This window comes from Rhododendron vialii, chromosome 8a (assembly GCF_030253575.1).
Source record: "Rhododendron vialii isolate Sample 1 chromosome 8a, ASM3025357v1".
In the NCBI taxonomy this organism is placed as follows: Eukaryota; Viridiplantae; Streptophyta; class Magnoliopsida; order Ericales; family Ericaceae; genus Rhododendron; species Rhododendron vialii.
In genome coordinates, this window is record NC_080564.1 from 1,706,330 (window position 1) to 1,725,639 (window position 19,310).

A 19,310-nucleotide genomic window follows, 5' to 3' on the forward strand; every position below is an offset into this window, starting at 1 on the left:
ATATTTGTCCACGCCGTTCATCGTTAACTCATTGCCCGACAATAACATTCCCTTCACTTCCTAGGCCCTAAGCAATGCAGTCTTTCCTGAAAAATGGAATTTTTGCGCGACTGGACACTGATGTAGTGATATATTGTAGTAATTTGATAGGCCTATTTTGGCCAAGTAGTTTTTGTCGATCTGATTAAGTGATAAAAATGTTTTCTCAGCAAATTTTAACTAGAGACTCGAGCAGCTAGCGGAGTTGTAGTTCATTTTCAGTCGAATTCAGCAATACTAAAAAATTTACCAAATCAATAGAGATGCTCTTTCAATCTTTATCTGTCTCCATTTAGGATCGGTCTTGCGTGATTGCACGACTCATGATCATCTATTTGACAATATACCAAAGGATTTGGATTTTAGCACTCCAAAATTTACTATCGGCGCTCCAACAAATGGAGTGCCAAAATGAATTCCTAAAACTACACGGAAATAAAAATGCAGACACGTTTCCAGTACAAGTGATTTGAACTATATAGAATTATAGAGATAAGATTGGTTTCTTTCACAAGATAATTAGTAACACAGTTGATCGAGAAACCTCCACCCACAAGTGCTTTTCGAAGAAATACAAGTGATTTGAACTATATAGAATTATAGATAAGATTGGTTTCTTTCACAAGATAATTAGTAACACAGTTGATCGACAAACCTCCACCCACAAGTGCTTTTTGAAGAAACACCCAAGGCTTTGACAGGATCTATCTACTTCAACTTCACTCTACAAGCTAGGTGATAGACTATCCTCTGCTAAGCCCAAACTCAAGACATTGGGAAGCTGCACGCCTCTTAGAGTCTTCTCTCTTTAGTAAAGAGAAACTCTTCGTGTATAAATAGTTCTCGCAACAAATATGTACTACTGTACTGCATTCCCTGATACGTATACAGCCATACAGGCATAAGCTAACAAATTGTAAATGACACCTCGATGAAAATTACAAGGCATGTAGATGATAGTGGATAAGCCACACACACACACACACACACACACAGGATTTTTCATTTGTCTTTGCTGGGATCTTGTGGGAGACGTAGACCCATAAGACCTAGCAAATTGGAAGCAGGACCAGGAAGTCCTTGTTGAGAAGAAAAGGAATCAAGGAAACTCTTCACAAGATTCACATCCACATCCACTGGAGTGAACTCCTCGTCCATGTCTTCTGAGGCATTTGATTTTGCCTGCACATCCATGCTGTCAGAGGTGTTTGAAGTTCCCTGCATCATTCAATAGAAGCACACAAGGATTATTGCACAAGCATATCAGAGAACAATGAAAATTTTCTAGAGGCAAGATTTATATGAGCATAATTTGTTTCCCTCTACCGCATCGTAAAGTAGAGCTCAGTTAACAGACGGGACTCACTAAGGCAAACCAAGTTGATAAATAGCTCAGTTAAGTTGACTTGGGTCCTCCATGAAATGAACGCAAAGGGAAAGTCAAAGAACTGACCTCGTTTATTTTAAAAGATTGTGATGCACGAACAAAACTTTTGTTCAGTGTAGACGTCTTCAGTTCCTCACTCAGAGCATTGGAATAGGCACCCATGAATGAATCCCCTTCATTATTCTCGGAAGGTTCTATGTCACTCCCATCTTCAGAGTCATCTACATGTACAGATAACGCAATCATTATAACCGAAAATACTGAAGAGAATAACATATTTTCCAACAAGCTACTGACAACCATACATTTACAGGGTAAATAAGATAAACCTACGATAGAGTTAGATAAAATTTACCAAAATTCATGTCAGAGTCAGACGAGGATCCTTCCTCAATATCCTCATTGCTGTGGGTGTCGTCTGAACCCTGATTTCCTATTACAGATTCCAGGTCCTTCATAAAACGGTCCACATCGAAGTCCACACCCTCTAGGTTTCTTCACAGATAAAAGCAACAAAATAAACCAATTGGAGTAATAAATTCATCACATATCAAAAGGATCTTGAAGTAAAAGAATAACATCGCTGCTTCAAATTGGGTTTGCCTCCCACAAAAATCGCAAATAACACCCATTTATATGAACTGCAGCGGAAGATATAATTGGAAGGTTTAAATCCATAACAAAGACAAGCTCATCCCACTCGTATACACCCTAATTTCTTGCAGTAAAGTTTGGTCACGAAAAAAGCAAGTTACAAAAATCAAAAGAAGAGCTGGTAGTTTAAAGGATCAATCAGCCAAAAAAATTCAAGTTGGTCACCATCCTGCTCCAACAATGTCACCATAGGTCGCTAAAGCCTGGATGGGTGGGCAACATGCTGCAGAAACGTACTGACGGGAGATGATCCACCTTAGGCCCAATCTGAACTGTCTCAGACTGTTTCTTTTTTCCTAGATCTTCACGTAATAACTTTGAAAAAGTATTGAAACGCAAAGGAAAAGGAGATTTATCCCTATCAAAAGTGACCAGAAAAGCAATATAAAGAATGCATCTCATATCAAATTCTGCTCAAAAGTTGAACAACATTTCACAGATTTGCAACATACTTTTCTTTATTATTCAAGGGAATCAGCAAATATATTCCCCCTTCCCCAATAAGAAAAAGACAGTTCCGGTTCCAAAATCAATTCCTATTAATCACCTCCTTCCCAGTTAGATCCTTGCAACCACTAGATAAGAAGAAATGGCAACATAATTAACTATATTGGGATAATGGGTAGAAAGGCAGACTAACCTGTTTTCAGGAACCTCTGCTCCCTTATAGCTTGACATCTTCTGCACAAATGATTGCATAGATTTGGCTATCTCCCCAAGACCAAAATCATCTAAATGCTCAGTCGAGGGACCGGAGTCCTGCTGCTCTTTCAGCTTTTGTTTCCCTTTATGCTTAGAATTATAAAGCTCCATCTCCTTCTGCCTCTCAAGAATAGCAGCATTCAATTCATCCTCCCCATTATAAAGCCATGAATCATCATCTGAAGGAGGAAGCTCCTGACTCCGAAAATCATCAGCTGAATGAGGGAGAGCAAGAATCTCATCTATACGTCTCACTGGAGCACTCATCATCTCACTGCAAGAACACTCATCCTCTTAATGCTAGCACTACTATGGGTGAAAAAACAATGAAGACCGACACTAATGGTGTAAAGTTGCTACAAGTAGCAGTAGTAGCAGCAACAACAATAGTAATAACAGAGCATCAACAGATGTATTAGCAGCTCCAGGAAAAACTAGAACTTTACAACGAATTAATTCATGTAATTATGATATAGCTACTTCACAGGGATCCGAAACCTAATCTCATGGCGTGAGTGGGTTGGACACCAGTTCAATTCTAAGTTTAACATCTTTACCATTTGAAAAAAAATCACTGAATCTGACTAAAGGCGGTCCCAGCATGTTTTCTAGGGCACCTATACAATAAAACTAACACCTGCGCTTTGCAAATACTACCGAGTACTCGACAACAAATGATATTGGCGTGACCCAAAAGAATAGTTAGAGCTTTCCGGTGACAACAACATGTGCTACCCCAAACGCCAAAAAGAGGCTGCTTTTAAGTCTAAGAGGCAACATAAGCTATCCTAATCATACAAGAATTCAGAAGAATGTCGAATTTCGTTTGCACAATTACAGCAAACAAAGGTATCAATCTTTTTATGGGGTCCCCAACAACACTTCTTGCATCTCTGTAAAATACTTCTATATATCCAGCTTATTTTTTTCATTACAAACTATTCAAACATCGAGTATATCACCCAAAACATCATGGAAAAGAAACAAACTTCAAACAGATAAAACCAAATACCTGGCTCTAGAATACAAAGAACTGCTTTTGTAATACTCCTGTGCGTTCTCCATCAACCGCCGATACTCCTTTGACCCGGGAAGTAATCCCTCAAAATACCCACTCCTCTCCAAACTCTCCCTAAATGCCTCCCACGTACCCCCCTTCCCTTCCACCCCATGCCTCTTCCTCAACTGATACACCATCTCAAACCCGCACGCAATCTTCATCCCCAGTTCCGCCTCCGCAAAAACTCTACCATCACTCCTCACTGGCATTGGGTACCCCTTCGGCGCCTGAAAAGTCTGCTGCACCAACTGAGCGTACATTGCCCTAGACATCCTCACACACACCTCAACAAGCTCCTCCCCTTCCCCAAACCTCTCCATCTTTGCGGCGTACTTCATCGAATCAATATCCCTATCGTAAAACCCCGCCACCGCTAACGATATCAAGCACGGCTCGTGTTTCAAAACCCTTGCTACGGATACCGGAACCCTAACCCTAACCCTATGCATATTCATATTATTCCCCGGGTAATTCTTAATCCGGTTTTTAATGGCTGATTGGATTGGATCAGAAGCTAGGGTTTGGTCTCCGGAGGTGATTAGGAGGGTTAGGGATTGGGTTAAGGTTGGGGTATCGGGGGATAGGGATTTGGGGATGATGTGGAGGTGGCCGTGGCGGAGGAAGAGGCGGTTGGTGGCGGTGTCGGGGTTGAGCCAGCGGGGGAGGAGGAAGGCGGACTCAATGAGGAGGAACTCACCGTCAGAGTCGAAGACGCGGATGGAGAGGTCGGGGAAGGATAGGGAGGTTTGGAGGAGGAGGAAGACGACGAACCACTCGTCGTCGAGGTTGTCGCCGTAGCGGAGCTTGCCGTGGAGGTGGGGGACGGGGGAGGAGAGCGGGGAGAGGGTGAAGGGTTCGTGTTGGTAGATGTAGTGGGAGGTGAAGGGGGAGAGGAGGTTGAGGATTTGGAGGTGGAGGGAGTGGAGTTGTGAGGTGACGGCGGCGTTGGTGGTGGAGGTGGTGGTGGTGGTGGTGGTGGAGGGGAGGGAGAAGTCGGGGAAGATGGAGTAGAAAACGGTGTCGTCGGGGAGGCGGGAGTTCTTGTGGGAGAAGATGGAGTCTGATTTTCCCTCCATGGCTGGTTTTTCTGATTTTTCTTGAACGTTCTCAAACCCTCGACTTTATATAGGGCTTGCTGGACTCATTTGGGTCGGGTATGATGAGATCCGATATCTGGAAGCAACTTCTACTTTTTTATAGGGATTTTTTTTTTTTTTTTGAAGAGGTCATTTATATATACTAGAACTAAAAACAGAAAAATTCTCTTTTTAAAAGCCCAAACGATGTTAAGTGGATGAAAAATGCCCTCGGTCACGGCAAAGCGGTGAGTATTGATCCTCGGCTCGTTTCATTAACCATAGGAGTTTTGGATCTATTGGCCAATGTTGGATTTTGTGTTTAATAACACTTTTGGACTGACAAACGGTTCAAACAATAAAAAAACGTTGACATGACTCACTATGCCTCTTGAATAAATTTAATTTCTTTCAGAAAGATAGTAATTCTTTAATCAAGGTTTTTGACCAAATTTTGATTAATTAATTCACAAAATTAATGGAAATATGCTACTACAATTTTTGAAAAAACGTTCAATCGAATAATTTTTATAGGGAAAGTTCAATATGATAATTTTGTGTGAATGTTATTTGGAATAAAATTAAAATTTTCCTTATTTCGTTTATTTTAGTTTTTAACTTTTAATTTATGATTACAAAAAAACAGAAAAACTGGTTTGGTTTACAATTATCAGAATTTCAAGGAACTTGTTTTTTCCTTAAAAAAGTTTTGTTTAGATGGGAATATGGGATAAAAACTTAAAAAAAAGTGGTTGTAAATTCTCTTCTTTTTGCGCCAAAAGTATGTTCTATTTTGTTGAGTTACAAAAACTATAAATACTGCTCAAGTCCTTGAATCTTGATTCGATCCGTGGTGAAAATCGAGTCCACTCTCGGATTCATTGGCTGTGGTGGATTAATAAGAACTCGAAGGGTCGGACTCTGCCGCCGGAGACCGGCGCCGCCAGCCAAGCCCAGCCGCCGGCTGCAGGAGATGAAGCGCTCTCTCTCCGTCGTGGAGATTTTCGTGCAGGTACCTAATACTGTTTGTTTCTGTTTTGTTTAAGTGATGATTACTTGATTAGATCAGCCGCAATTTAAAAAATTCCAGATTTATCATTGATATTTGCATGATTTGTGGTAGAGCTGGGCAACAGACACGAGGCACGACAACACGACACGAATCGGACACGAAATTAGCGGGTTAGGGTTGAACATTTCTGACACGAAACACGAAAATGACACGACTCGAGAACACGAATTCTAAATGGGTCGGGTTAGGGTTGAACACGTGATACACGAAATTGACACGACCAACACGGTTACGAATCTGTGTCATCCATTTTCACGAACATATATACATAATATATGGTATATCTGCAATTCTATATAGAGTTAGGCAACAGACACGATAACACGACACGAACCGGACACGAAGTTAACGGGTTAGGGTTGAGCATTTCTGACACGAAACACGAAAATGACACGACTCGAGAAACACGAATTCTAAATGGGTCGGGTTAGGGTTGGGTGATTTGTGACACGAACCCGACTGACACGACACGAACACGACCCGACACGACCTGTTACCCAGGTCTAATTTGTGGTGACTGTTTAGAGTGTGTGTACCTTAATTTGGCATCAATTAATGACATCTAGTAAGCTTAAGACGTGATGAGTGTGTACTTTTTTGGTTTTGCGAAAGTCAGAATAGTTAGATTAGCACTTTAGAAGAACAGTTAAAACTCCTGCCCTCCATTCTCCTGGCACTTAAGTGCACCCTTATGCCGTTTCTTAAAAAAAAAAACTCTCAAACTCCTTTCTCTTGGCATCCAAGTGCACCCTTATGCCCTTGGCCAAAGGGCATGGAAAAAAAACCTCCTGACCTCCTTTCTCCTGGCACGTAAGTGCACCCTTATGCCATTGGCCAAAGGGCTCTTGGCAGTTGGGAGCGGCATTATGTTGTCTAGTGTTTGTCCAGTGAAGCTAATTGAGTGCATTTTGAACCATGGGAGTTTTGGGATGACTTGATTCTTTTGCCAAGTTTCTCTGCTTCCCTTTGAAAAGTCCCAAGTGATGAGAATCACTTGAAGCATGCAGCATCCCAAGATGGCAACATTAGCTATTCATGAGATAATTACGAATTTCACACATCATGTGAGATAACCATAGATTACAATTCCCCCGCCAATTAGTGAATCCAATAAAGTATTGGATATGGAAGTTGCTGTACAAAACTCTTCTACGGTTTTGTTTGTTTCAGCTGATACTGAATATGCCAAGGTTAGCACCAGAAAAAGACCGCTGTTCTAAAATCAGTAAATCAGTTTAAAATGAATTCAAAAAGTTACACAGAACGGGTGGAATTTACTCTTAGGTGGAAAAAGATTTATTGAGCTTGATTTGCTCTTGTGATTATTTAACCAAGTGGTATTGTATGTTCATGTAAGAGGGATTGATCTTTTACTACGCCAATCACGGATTAGGGAACGAAGGGTTTGATTTGGGGTGAGGAGTTTGTGCTTAAGCTTCAAGTTCGTCACTGGAGATGTATCATGGATCTTTAGGCACTCCTCTATGGCTTCTAGCTCGTATGAAAATCCATCCGCGGCTATGTGTGGATTCTTCATCACAACCTGTACCCAAAAGAAGAATTGATTTTAACAGATCAGCAATTATCGATATGGTTACTCAACCTAGGAATAGTGAAAGATTCTTGAACTATCAGCGCATTAGGTGTTCTGTAAGACTGCAACTTCAACCAAGCCTGTACCATAGTGCTAAATGCTGATGATTTTCATAAATTGGGCACTATGAAGCACAGATACGGATACAGGATCTGGATACGATACGATACGAATACGGTGATACGGCAAAACCTAAAAAAATAGGATACGGATGCGTCGGGGATACGGCTGTATAAATTATACATTTTTATAATCATCAGTCTCCTAGGCAAAAAAGTGAATCCATAAGAAATAAAAGAGTAGTTGAATTGCCAATACCAAGCATTAAGTACATGTCAATCTCAAAAGAGTAGGAACTTATCATCCAAAAGATTCAAATTTTGTAAAAAAGAAAAAAAATACAGATTAGTAGGCAATATCCCCCGAGTATCCCTCGCGTATACAACATAACAACATATTTAATTTAAATGTAGGATACTTATTTGCCGTATCCGATACGTATCGGGCGCATATCAGTATCCCTCGCGTATCCGATACTCGTACGTGCCTAGTTTCGGAGTATCGGTGCTTCATGATTGGGCATCTTCAAGGGTTTAGTGTTATGCCGTACCACAGACATGGATAGTTATTCCCATACTGCGATCGAGAACTTTGGGCCAATTGTTTGTCGAAATGAAAGTGTCAGTATCAATTTTCATATGATATACCCTAAGGATAGATTTAGAAAATGAACAGAGTTTCTCCTTTATTAGTATATAGTGAGTATTCATGGTTTCATATGTGAAAAGAAGTATAAATAGCTCCACCTGTTTCCCCATCTGTAAACAAAGTTATTCAAATATAGCTCTTTTCTATTGGCAAATGCCCATAAACCCTTCCATGTCTGAGTTTCAGCTTGTATTTGAATAGTTGCAAATAGAAAAGTAGATTGAGGTAGATGGTTACCTGAAATATGGGGCAGAGAAACACTTCGGGTACATTTCTTGAGTCCTCCTCCGTATAGACACCTTCTCTGGTAGACACCTCACATTCTCGGGCTGCCACTAGATCATCGGCCTTTTTTCTCACCTGCTCGATCTCTTTGAACACTGTCACCATCAATGAATCCCTCTCTAGCCTGCCGCCATCATCCAGACATCTCCTTGCTATCCCAGCAAGTTCTGCTGCCAAATCCACTGGCCATTCTCCAGCCGTCTCATCAAGGACCTCAACGAGGCCCGTCCGGTCTATCACCACGGCCTCATCAAGAAGCCTGAACCAATTCCTCCCGCTCAGAAGCTGCAGCACTATATTCCCAAAAGCCCGAATATCCGACCACACGTCGGATTGGTCGTGACACCAACCAGGCCTAAAGCCATGGATTTTGGAAGCAAGATTACGGTCTAGGAGGATTTTGGAAGGGTTGAGGTTGCCGAGGGAAATGGGCCTGGGCTGGGCTGAGTGAAGGAAGCCCAGGCCCGATGAAACCTCAGCTGCGATACGAATCCGAGCATGCCAATTGAGACCCCCTTGTATTCTACTCCTATTGCCTCTGCCGCAAACCGAGAATAATGCATCCCGTAGGCAGCCATTGTGCATGTATTCAAACACAATACATTTTAGCTCCAAGCAAAATCCGTACATGGCGACTAGATGTGGATGTCGGATGTGGCTGAGGGCCTTTACCTGCAATATAAAGGTCAGTCAGTCCTGCTTGTTGCTCCATCTGTTTCAGCTGAAAATGTGTTTTGAGAAAACTATTTTCCCCAAGAAAATGTTCTCTGTGTTAATGCATATGGGAATGATGGTGATAGTGATCGCCGACAATGATGAGTGGCAGCGAGGCTAGTGTGACAGGCAGGATAGTGGGTGTGGTTGAATGGTAGGTGGTATGATAGAATGCTGATTCAAATTTTCTCACCTTAAAAGAGCGAAATATTTTCTGCCAAAACCAGGATTTTTTTTCCAATGACCACAGGAACCAGTTTTTGTTTTTTGCCGCACCAGACACAAAAAATATAGCAAGCATTTTGAGAAAAAAGAATTCCACTGAAAGCAAACAGAGTGTAAATGACGAACTATCAGATTGATCAACCCCTCTCTCGCTCTAGACAACAAGTATGTATATACGAAATCAGGGTGTCTTATCTTCTACCTTAGCTTCAAAGGCATCCTGTGATATCCCATTGGCTGAACTATCCACTTTGATTGCCACCGCTGTATTATTAATCCTTCCTCTGTACACAGTTGTCCAACGTCCTACAGATTTCAATCTCAAACGCTCCGAGAAATCATTGGTCACCGCTCTAATTTCTTCAGACGTGAACTTTCTAGAGCTAAATCCCAGGTCACTATTCCTAGTAGCCATTCCTATAGCGTCTTTTTCCCTACAAAACTCCACTCTACGTTGCAAAACATCTTTCTGGCGCCTCAACTCCTCGATTTTCTGGACCATATCAGCTCTTGCAGTCACTGCCTCCTCTAGTTTCGCGTCGACTTGCGATTTTGCCATGGAAGATAGTCTTAGTTTGTTCGAGAGATCATTTTGGAGTTCCAGTATTGTCTTGAGCTTATTCTTCTTGTCTTCAACTTCAGTCTGAATTTCTTCAACCTCATCCTTTGCAGAGTCTAACTCCTTCTTTAGATCAGCTCTTGTAGTGATCTCTTCATTTATGTGAGCTTCAAGCTCCTCAGCCTACAAAATAAAGAATGGGTTCTGTTCATTTCTTGCCCATTGAGTTGAATTGAAAACGTCAAGTACTCCATTCGTCCCATTTTATTTGTCTTTTTACGGTAGTCATGCCTTTAATCTCAACGAATAGTTGTTCTTTTCAAAGTTCTTTTTCACCAAAGAAAGGAACTAATTTTGGCTGAATTTTGTTGAAAATGTTTACAAAAGTATGTTATTTGTTGTTCCTGTTAAAAACACAATCATAGAAAATATACAAGTATTATGGAGCAAAAGGAATAGTTAAGAAGTTGAGAGAGTACCCGATGAGTACACACAGAAATGGCCCATTCAGCTTTAGCATGTCTTTCAAAATTGTCTTTAGCTTCTTTTCTCTTAAGTTCGATCATGTCTTGAGCTTTTCTAATTTTGACCTTCAGCATTTCTACTTCATCTGCAGCACTCTGGCGTCATGGCAAAAGTGAGTGTTAGGGTGTTACTAAGCACATAACCATCAGTATGAATAGTTATAGACTTTTGGTCAGTTCTTTTGTGAACTACAGAAAGGTCAATTTTAGAGTTGGGGATATCTGACTACGAATAGGCCTAGTTGTAAAATAGGGAGAATGTACATGTTATGAAAAAAAAAAGTGTATGAGGCTTGCACAAATGTGTGGCTCCCACAATAATGAATAGGCTTTTGGCATGCCTGAATTTGAACATGCCAAATCTAGCATTCAATCCTTATGTTATAGTAGCAAAAGTCAAGAGAAGGGAAAGAAAAGGAAAACAAGTTCTTTTTCACAAGCTACGATCATTAGTTTTCTAACTAATCTAAACAAAACAAGGCTCCTTGTAACTACACATTCACAACAATAATCAGATTGGGAAGTTACCATATTTTCCTGTATCTCCTGTTCGGCTTCACTATTCTGCAATGCGTCAGTCTCTATCTCTGAACCTTCTTCATCAGAAATAGAAAGTAACAGTTGGTGGAAGTAACTTTCGATCTCTTCCTCAGAATTTCCGTATTGATCTTGGGAATTGCTCATTGAAGGTGATGGTGAATTTTTTGCATTATTGGCAGGTGCTGGAAATTTTATCCCTAGCAAAGCTCTAAAACTACCTTTTTCTTTGAATTTAGCAACCATGTGTCTTTGATCATCCTCTATGATTACTTCATTATTTTCTTCCCTTAGGAAAACCAATTTCCCTCCAGATATCAGGAAAATATCACACCAATCGGGTCTTTGCCGGTGAACATGAAGTAATCCACTAAGACGGTGGGATTTCCTGGCAGAGGAAGAATAAAGCTGATTATTGAAAAGCAGAAGCCAAAAAGCTTTTAAATAGAGCTTCTCTACAATCAGCTATTTAAGTGCGTTTTGGCTGGAACGCAGAAGATGTAACAAACAGATTGACACAACAGACAGAAAAAGAATTCATAAGTTGTGGCTGTCAAGTCACCGCAATTACTTCCAATGTCGAAGGGAAAAAAACAATGATCACTTCGCAGAAACGTGACTAAGAAAATGTGTTACTTACCATAACGTGGACCTCATGAATGAAATGCCAATGACCAATTTGGTTATCTCCAACATCAATTCCACTAAGAGATTATGGAGAGGCTCATCATGTTTCTGAATCTTAAGAAGTTCAACTTTCACCTGGGGATATATGTGAGAACCAATAGAGAGCATTAGAACTAAGTGAAGAGTTATGTGGTATAAGTTTGTTGCACACATCAGAAAAAAACACAGATGCCCAACCTGACCACAGAAAGCTTGGTACTGAGATAGTAATTTGTCATCTTCCCCTTCCTTTATCTTCCTGTGAGCTTCCTGTTTCTCCTCAGTCAAATAGCTTGCTGGAAGTTTTCCCACTACCACAGCACATGAAAAACTCCAGTTAATCATAGGAAAAACCCGAAACAAGGAGTTATTGTTGGGTCTCTAAGCACAATTCCATCAAAAAACATATGGAGGATCTACGTGCCTCGCCATAAACCTGTCTACGTCCACGCTCCAGAGAGAAATCCATAATGAAGTGGAGAGATTGCAAAATTGAGGCGGACAAATACCGGGTTAGTTTCTTTACTTAATTTTTTGTTTTTGGTGATGATTTTGTTTGTAATCTTTCAGGCAACGATTACCTTGTTTCTCTCTTGTGTATCTCGTAGGTGCTTATACTTTCCTTTTCGAGAAAAGGGATGAATTCATCGATAATAATGAAAAGAAAAAGTTTACAGAATCACAAACAAGAAATGGACGGAGTTTTTTGACTTACCATTTTCTGGCTAAAAAATTCACTTACCAAAAAAAACATTAAAAAAAAAAATGGACAGAGTTTTATGACTTACATGGTGTGCAAACATAATCTTTGGATGTGTCGATAGGTGCATCATGGAGAATTACTATGGAGATTGAATGAGAGGACCACTTTCTGAGAACCCATTCCAAGGTTGCAAACCCGTCTTGCAGATCGTTTCCTAAGGCAACATAGACCTTCTCTGCTTCATTACCCATTGCCAGAGCTTGAATCACCAGCTCATCTCCCTCAGAAGAGCTAAACTTTCCTGAGAAAAATCCGGCGAGAAAGTTGAATCTTGGCCAGACCCAACACGCAGGAGTGCTTAATTATCTCAAACAAATGTTGAGCTATAATCCAATATATGGATCACGTGGAAAAGATGTCAAAAGTGTGAAAGGCTTGAGGTAAAGAAAGAAGATTTTGCAAAGGGGTTGAATTTGTTGCCAAAGGTAATTTAGAAGTTTTCAAAAGGGGCTGTAAAGAATCTTTGGCCTTTTATTTGTTTGTTTATGGGAATAGGTCCCATAGGAGTAGGACGGCAAATTCTTGGAATATACCATATTAACTGATGTTCACATTCCTCTTTCAACTATAAGCAATGTTCTAAATATCGCTAGGCTCTAGTTGGATGGAATTGGATAGAAAACGGGCGCCTAGCATTTAGGCATCGACTAGTCAACCGCCTAGCGCCAAGGCGGGGACCAGGCACCTGACTAGTCTGCTATATAATCTAGGCGTCGAACCACCGCCTAACGTATAGGCAGAGACTAATCGGCCTAGGCGGCCGTCTTTTAAAACACTGACTATAAGCATTTTTTAGATCTTACCTTTGCAACAATGCAATTTCATATATGAATAGTAAACAAGTCAAATGACTTATGTCATGAATGACGACCGAAAAGAAGAAAGTGCGAATATGCGTAAGCTGATTCGGATACCTAATTATCCAAAAAGAAGTGCGAATAAAAATAGGATGAGTGTAAACTTAATTAACCTTATAAAATTAGACGCCTTGGTGGTGATGGCAAAAGTAGGTGGGTCCTCTTCCATAGTTCTTGTTCATGGGCAATCCTCTTCCATAGTTGAGTTGGCATGATTTGATTAGAAGTTTGGATTTTTCTTGGATGCATCTTTCACCCGTTTTGGTTTGATGAAATAATTCAGATAAGATACGAGAGACGGAGAGATTCCTACCATTGTGTACGTATTTACCTGGATCAACCTTGGATGCAAGGAGTGGAGAGAGAGAAACATAACACAATTACCCTTAGTCCGGTTAGTTGGTGCGTTTGATTCTCACACAATTGATCAGGATTTGAATTTTGGTGTCAAAGCCACAAGAAAGTAATTTTTTTGCAAATTTTTTAGTTCTAACATGGATGTCTGCCTTTAACCAGATCAAAAGAAGGGAATCGACAAAAGTAGGTGGATTATTTTCCATAGTTCTTGTTCATGGGCAGTCCTCTTCCACAGTAGAGTTGGCATGATTTGATTAAAAGTTTGAATTTTTCGTGGTGCTTTCTTGAATGCATCTTTCACCTTTTTTTGGTTTGATTTAATCGAGATAAGATACAAAGACGGAGAGATTCCTACCATTTTGTATTTACCTAGATCAACCTAGGATGCAACTAGTGGAGAGAGAGAGAGAAACATAACACAATTAGTCCTGTAGTCCGGTTAGTTGGTGCGTTTGATCCTCATATAATTAACTTGATCATGATTCGATTCTTGGGATCAAACTACAAGAAAGTAACTTTTAGCGAATCCTCTAGTCTCAGCGTGAATAACCTGCCCTTTGACCGGATCAAAAAGAAGATTAGTCAATGTGGGTAAAAGTTGATCTAGACACTCCCTGACAATCGAACCGGAAAAATGAAATAAACCTACCACAATTCAATTTGCAATAGTATTGTTGCACTGAATGTGACCCCAATGTCGTACGGAAAACGAAAAAGTCAGCAATTTCTTGTTCTTGCACGTCCAGAGGCAAAAGCGTGCAACAAACCTTTCCACCGCCCTGACCAACCCCAAACGACTCCCTGGTTAAAATCTTGGAATTGTATCCCGTTGGTTTTTTCATGAACCGTGTTGCAGTACTTTTTGTTTAGGTCTTAAGCAAAGACGGAACCAGGATTTTACCTTAGCAGTGGCGAAATGTATATTAAAAAAGTAAAAAAAAATGTATTGCAATATTAATAGTCATCGGCTCCAGAAAAAATTAAACTAAATGATTGTCATTTACACATGGAGTACAAAAGAAGACTAATTTTAATTTTGGGCATCGATGTTAAGTTGTTTTAGTGTTAGAGTGAATATTTTTTTTCTTAATTACATATCATCATTTATATTATTTCACTTTGGCCCATTAAATTTAGTTTTGGAATACTTTTTTGGGTCTCCTTTTATGGAAAAAAAAATAGAAGATTTATGACTAGTATATAATAAAAAATAAGAAAAAAAACCTAGCAGTGACGAGACTATATAAGTCGGGGATAAAAAAAATTGTGACGTATAATAATTGCATTTTTTAAAATTCTTGTCATGGCGCCACTATTAGACCCCCTTTGTTCCATCCTTAGTTAGCATGTCAGCTGGCGGAAGTCATTATAGGTCATACATTATAATGATGCAATATTATAATGTGGGTCCAATGCTCATTCATTCTGCAATATTATAGTGTATGGCCATTAATTATAAATTCTCTCACCAAAAGTGCAATCAGAAACTCTTAACCAAAACCCTCTCTTAAATCAAGTCTTGCAAAATACTAATTTCCACACACACAAAAAAAAAACAACATTTACTGGCTTCTCCAATCCAAATGGACGAATCTTCAATCAAACAAACAAACAAATTAATGAAGTGCGGAGTCTTCCAATATTGGATTTGAGCAAAAAAATTACACACACAATCCTTCTCAAATACAAAAATGACTGTGTGTGGGGATAAGCTCATTCAATGTATAATTAAGACATTTCGTTTGTTTATTTTAGCAGACTTTCAGTGAAGACTCCTGCAGTCAGCTTCAATAATGACAACGTATAAGGCCATTGTTTGCCACCAGCTAATAAAGTCATTCTCAATTAAATGAAACCAAAAAGAGAGACCAAGACTATTTGAATAGTACACATACGTAGTTGTCAGCAAGATAATTCCCAGGTCAAGAAATCCTCCCATAGTTACTTCTGACCTGGTTCTTAATTCTCGATCTCGTGAATGTTATAGTTGGAATGGTCTCGAAAGACAATTTAAGAAATCTATCTCCAACTAATTAATTAAAAGTGGCACGAGACACTGAGATATATGTGATTATAAAAAGTAAGGAATGCAGCTGTTTCCAAATAATGTTTTCTAATGAACCTAGCTATATTTGAATCAGATTGGTCACTCTTAATCTTGGTTAGCTCATTAATTTTGGTTGCATAGTCATAGTCGTAGATTTGATTGGGTTCAAGCAAAAGTAAAATATATTAAGAATACAAGAATATCCACGTGGTTGTGTTCCCGAAGCACTGAAAAAATCTCGGTGTCTATATATATATATATATATAATTTTCTTACTGGCTTGAAGACTCAATGGGGTATCTTTCTGCATTACTCGATATCCAACCTAATAGAACGACTAATTTGGAGATAGATCTCATCCACCGTTTCTTAGCGGGGATTCAATTAAAGTCGAGATAAAGTTTGTAAAGACTAATCCTCAATACAAAAATGCATTACAATATTAATAGTCATCGGCTCCAGAAAAAATTAAAATAACATAACAAAAACTAAACTAAATGATGTTTGTCATTTACACATGGAGTATGAAAAATGACTAATTTTAATTTTGGGCATCGATAATGGCATAATAATTAATTTCTTTAATTTTTTAGGTTAAGTTGTTTTAGGATTTGAGTGTGGAATTTTTTTTCTTAATTACACATCATCATTTATATTATTTCATTTTGGCCCATTGAATTTAGTTTTGGAATACTTTTTTAGGTCTCCTTTCTTGAAAAAAAAATAGAAGATTTATGACTAGAATATAATAATAATAAAAAAAAACCTAGCAGTGGCGAGACTATATAAGTTGGGGATAAAAAAAATTGTCACATATAATAATTGTATTTTCTAAAATTCTTGACGTGGCGGCCGCCGCCACTAGACCGTCCCTGGTTCCATCCTTGACCTTAAGTGGCAAATGATTATCGTAAGATTTGGATGTCCACTTAGCTGACGATGCTTGTTTTGCGGTTCTGATGCCGGCTTTCTGGAGGTCCTTTTAATTTATTTTTTGTTGTTAAGAAAAAAGGGTTTTAGGTTTGAAATCCTCCGCTAGTGATGGGATAATTGATCCCTGAATTCTAGTCGAAATACAAAATACGAGTAAGGCGGTCCAAGAAGATCCCGACGTACAACTTAAAAATTGGTCGAGTTATCAATAATATCTTGCATCAGTAGGTGTTTTCCCCTATTTTTCTTTCTTTTATGTACCTTCATTGAATTATCAATAATTTTTCGCCGATTAAAAAACCCGTAAAAATTGGTCAAATCTTCCAGATTAGGACATTTACCAGTTAGTACTATTCAAAGAGTAAAATACCTTTTCCAGTTAATTACCACTACGCATGCACACCCCCACCAGTTGTTTTGTTTTGAGGAAAATAGTAGGGTGTACCTGAAGGAAATGACTTGTCTACTATCTAGGTTTGGACCGTAGAGGTGCAGTTCAAGTGATTGCAACCGTCAGTTAGCATTTTCAATGGTACAGATTTGTTTTGATACTTTTACCGCTAATAATATCTTTTTACCGGTAAAAATTTTCAACAGTCCTAAACCATTAATTGTCAATATGAACAGTCCAGACCAGATTGGACTATACATTGAGGAGCCGGATCCTACCAAAACAGTCCTGTCTGATATGTGGACCTTTGCTGCATCGATTCTCTCATTACTGGACGTAATGGGTCGGTTGCCGGTCGGTGCATTATTTTTTTTTGCTTCTAATGGAGTAAAACAGAGCCTCTTATTTTATTCAGCCATAATTAATACAGCAGTGCTGCGGCCACCACACCAAAAATGCGGTGCCCGGCCACCGCATAGCATGTGGGGCCCACTCCGGGCCTCGCACGGATGATCCAAGCCGTTTAATAATTTTTTTAAAAAAAACTGAGTGGGCTGCGCGGAGCATCAGCTTGATCCGATATGTGTAGGTGCTCAGATCAACCTTCTCATCTTTTTGTACACCAGAAAATTAATCTTTCCATTTTTTCCGATTTTTTAAAGATGAGGAGGTTGATCCGAGCACTTACACATATGAGATCAAGCTGATGTTTGCGTAGTCCACTCGATTTTTTAAAAAAAATTTATTGAACAGCTCAGATCATCCGTGCGAGGCCCGGAGTGGACCCCACACGTAAGGATGGGATCAGGGGGGTCTAGTAGCGGCGACCGCCACGACAAGAATTTTAAAAAATGCAATTATTATATGTAAAAAAAAAATTTATGCCCAACTTATATAGTTTCGGCACCACTAAATTTTTTTTAGTATACATTTCGCCACTGCTAGGGTAAAATCCTGGTTCCGTCCTTGCCCACACGCTATGTGGTGGCGGTAGACTTTCTGAAATAAAGCTTAAAATTTGAGTAACTCGTAACAATTCTTCTCTTTTCTTTCATTTATTTATTAAGTCAAAATTAACCCGAAAATGTTACGCATTACGTTTTGAAACATAATAAACTTGCGTTTAGAAACGGTGAATAAGCAATTCAATGTTTTCTCTACGAAAATTAGAGAGATTGAAGCTTTACAAAGATTACAACAACAAAAGAATGCCGTTATTTTTGTATCGATGGGATTATATAAGTAACTGGACGAATAATACTCAGTTTTGTAGGGTGATGATCTCTTGCAAAAAGTTAAGTTCTTCATAGAAGTTTGTCATATCGTACAGGGGCGGAGTTAGGGTTTTTGACTTGTGGGGTCAAAAATTAAAACTATGTGCGATTCATTTTATCTATGCTAATCGAAAGAAGCAATTAAATTAACATTTAAATAGAAAAAATACACAGGAATGCATAAACATTTGATGTTGGCGACTTTGTTGCTTCCAATGAAAAAAAGAGTTTGTAACTTATGAAACAAGAATTTACATAAGAGAATGCATAAACATTTGATGTTTTATGCTGCTAACAGCCCACAAAAGCACTAAAATAATCACAAACTTTCCAAAACAACAAAGGTGTAGTTTCATGCTTAAAATAGTACTCCTTCTAAGTCCATCACCAATGATCTATCAAAATCATCTGACATTCAATTATGGAACAATTCTGGAATGGACCTCTCACCTCTGGATCCATTAGTGCAGGGAGAGAGAGAGAGAAAGTGAGAGAGTGAGAGAAGAAGAAGAAGAAGAAGAAGATAATTGGACGATCACTGGTGTGCTCGTCAATCTCCATGGCAATTCTATCTTGTGTAGAGAGAAGAACCATCGCTCTGTAGTCTCTGCGTGTAAAAGGGTTTGGCGATTTGTCATTGGGGGTCAGGAGGAGATTTATTTGCACTCCTTTATTTTCCAAGTCCCAAACCTTTAAAAGGAGGTGGGGCACATTGGAAATTAAAAGTGGGGTCATTTAGCATAATTTGAGTGTGAAGTGTATATATTCCTGCTGAAAATTGGATGGCAATGGGGTTAGCAGACCCCCTTATCTCTACTTGGCTCCGTCATTGCTATCGTGTTGCAATTCTGAAACATTGATATATCTTGTTTCTTGTATCCGAAGG

The 19,310-nt window shown here is 39.2% G+C and overlaps 2 protein-coding genes and 1 long non-coding RNA gene across 4 annotated transcripts; 1 reads left to right on the forward strand and 2 right to left on the reverse strand.

Annotated features, from left to right (window-relative positions):
- Window positions 1–604: 604 nt before the first annotated feature.
- On the reverse strand, window positions 605–4,961 carry LOC131298270 (protein ecdysoneless homolog). Its single transcript, XM_058323636.1, has 5 exons — window positions 3,795–4,961; window positions 2,721–3,056; window positions 1,782–1,921; window positions 1,493–1,647; window positions 605–1,257 (listed from the first exon to the last, which is right to left on the reverse strand). Exons 1-5 carry the CDS (start codon window positions 4,916–4,918, stop codon window positions 1,042–1,044), a joined length of 1,971 nt encoding a protein of 656 aa, XP_058179619.1. The 5' UTR covers window positions 4,919–4,961; the 3' UTR covers window positions 605–1,041.
- Window positions 4,962–5,569: 608 nt separating this feature from the next.
- On the forward strand, window positions 5,570–12,728 carry LOC131298279 (uncharacterized). Its single transcript, XR_009190481.1, has 2 exons — window positions 5,570–5,930; window positions 12,627–12,728. It is a non-coding gene; the product is annotated as an uncharacterized LOC131298279 (long non-coding RNA).
- On the reverse strand, window positions 7,182–12,756 carry LOC131298269 (putative U-box domain-containing protein 50). 2 transcript variants are annotated; one of them, XM_058323634.1, is made up of 8 exons: window positions 12,591–12,756; window positions 12,001–12,113; window positions 11,777–11,898; window positions 11,128–11,524; window positions 10,555–10,695; window positions 9,719–10,258; window positions 8,530–9,249; window positions 7,182–7,533 (listed from the first exon to the last, which is right to left on the reverse strand). In XM_058323634.1, the coding sequence occupies exons 1-8, from the start codon at window positions 12,754–12,756 to the stop codon at window positions 7,339–7,341; spliced, it is 2,394 nt and encodes a 797-aa protein (XP_058179617.1). In that variant the 3' UTR covers window positions 7,182–7,338. The 2 variants fall into 2 exon arrangements, with proteins under 2 accessions (XP_058179617.1, XP_058179618.1); XM_058323635.1 differs by lacking the exon at window positions 12,591–12,756 and adding an exon at window positions 12,384–12,418.
- Window positions 12,757–19,310: the final 6,554 nt, after the last annotated feature.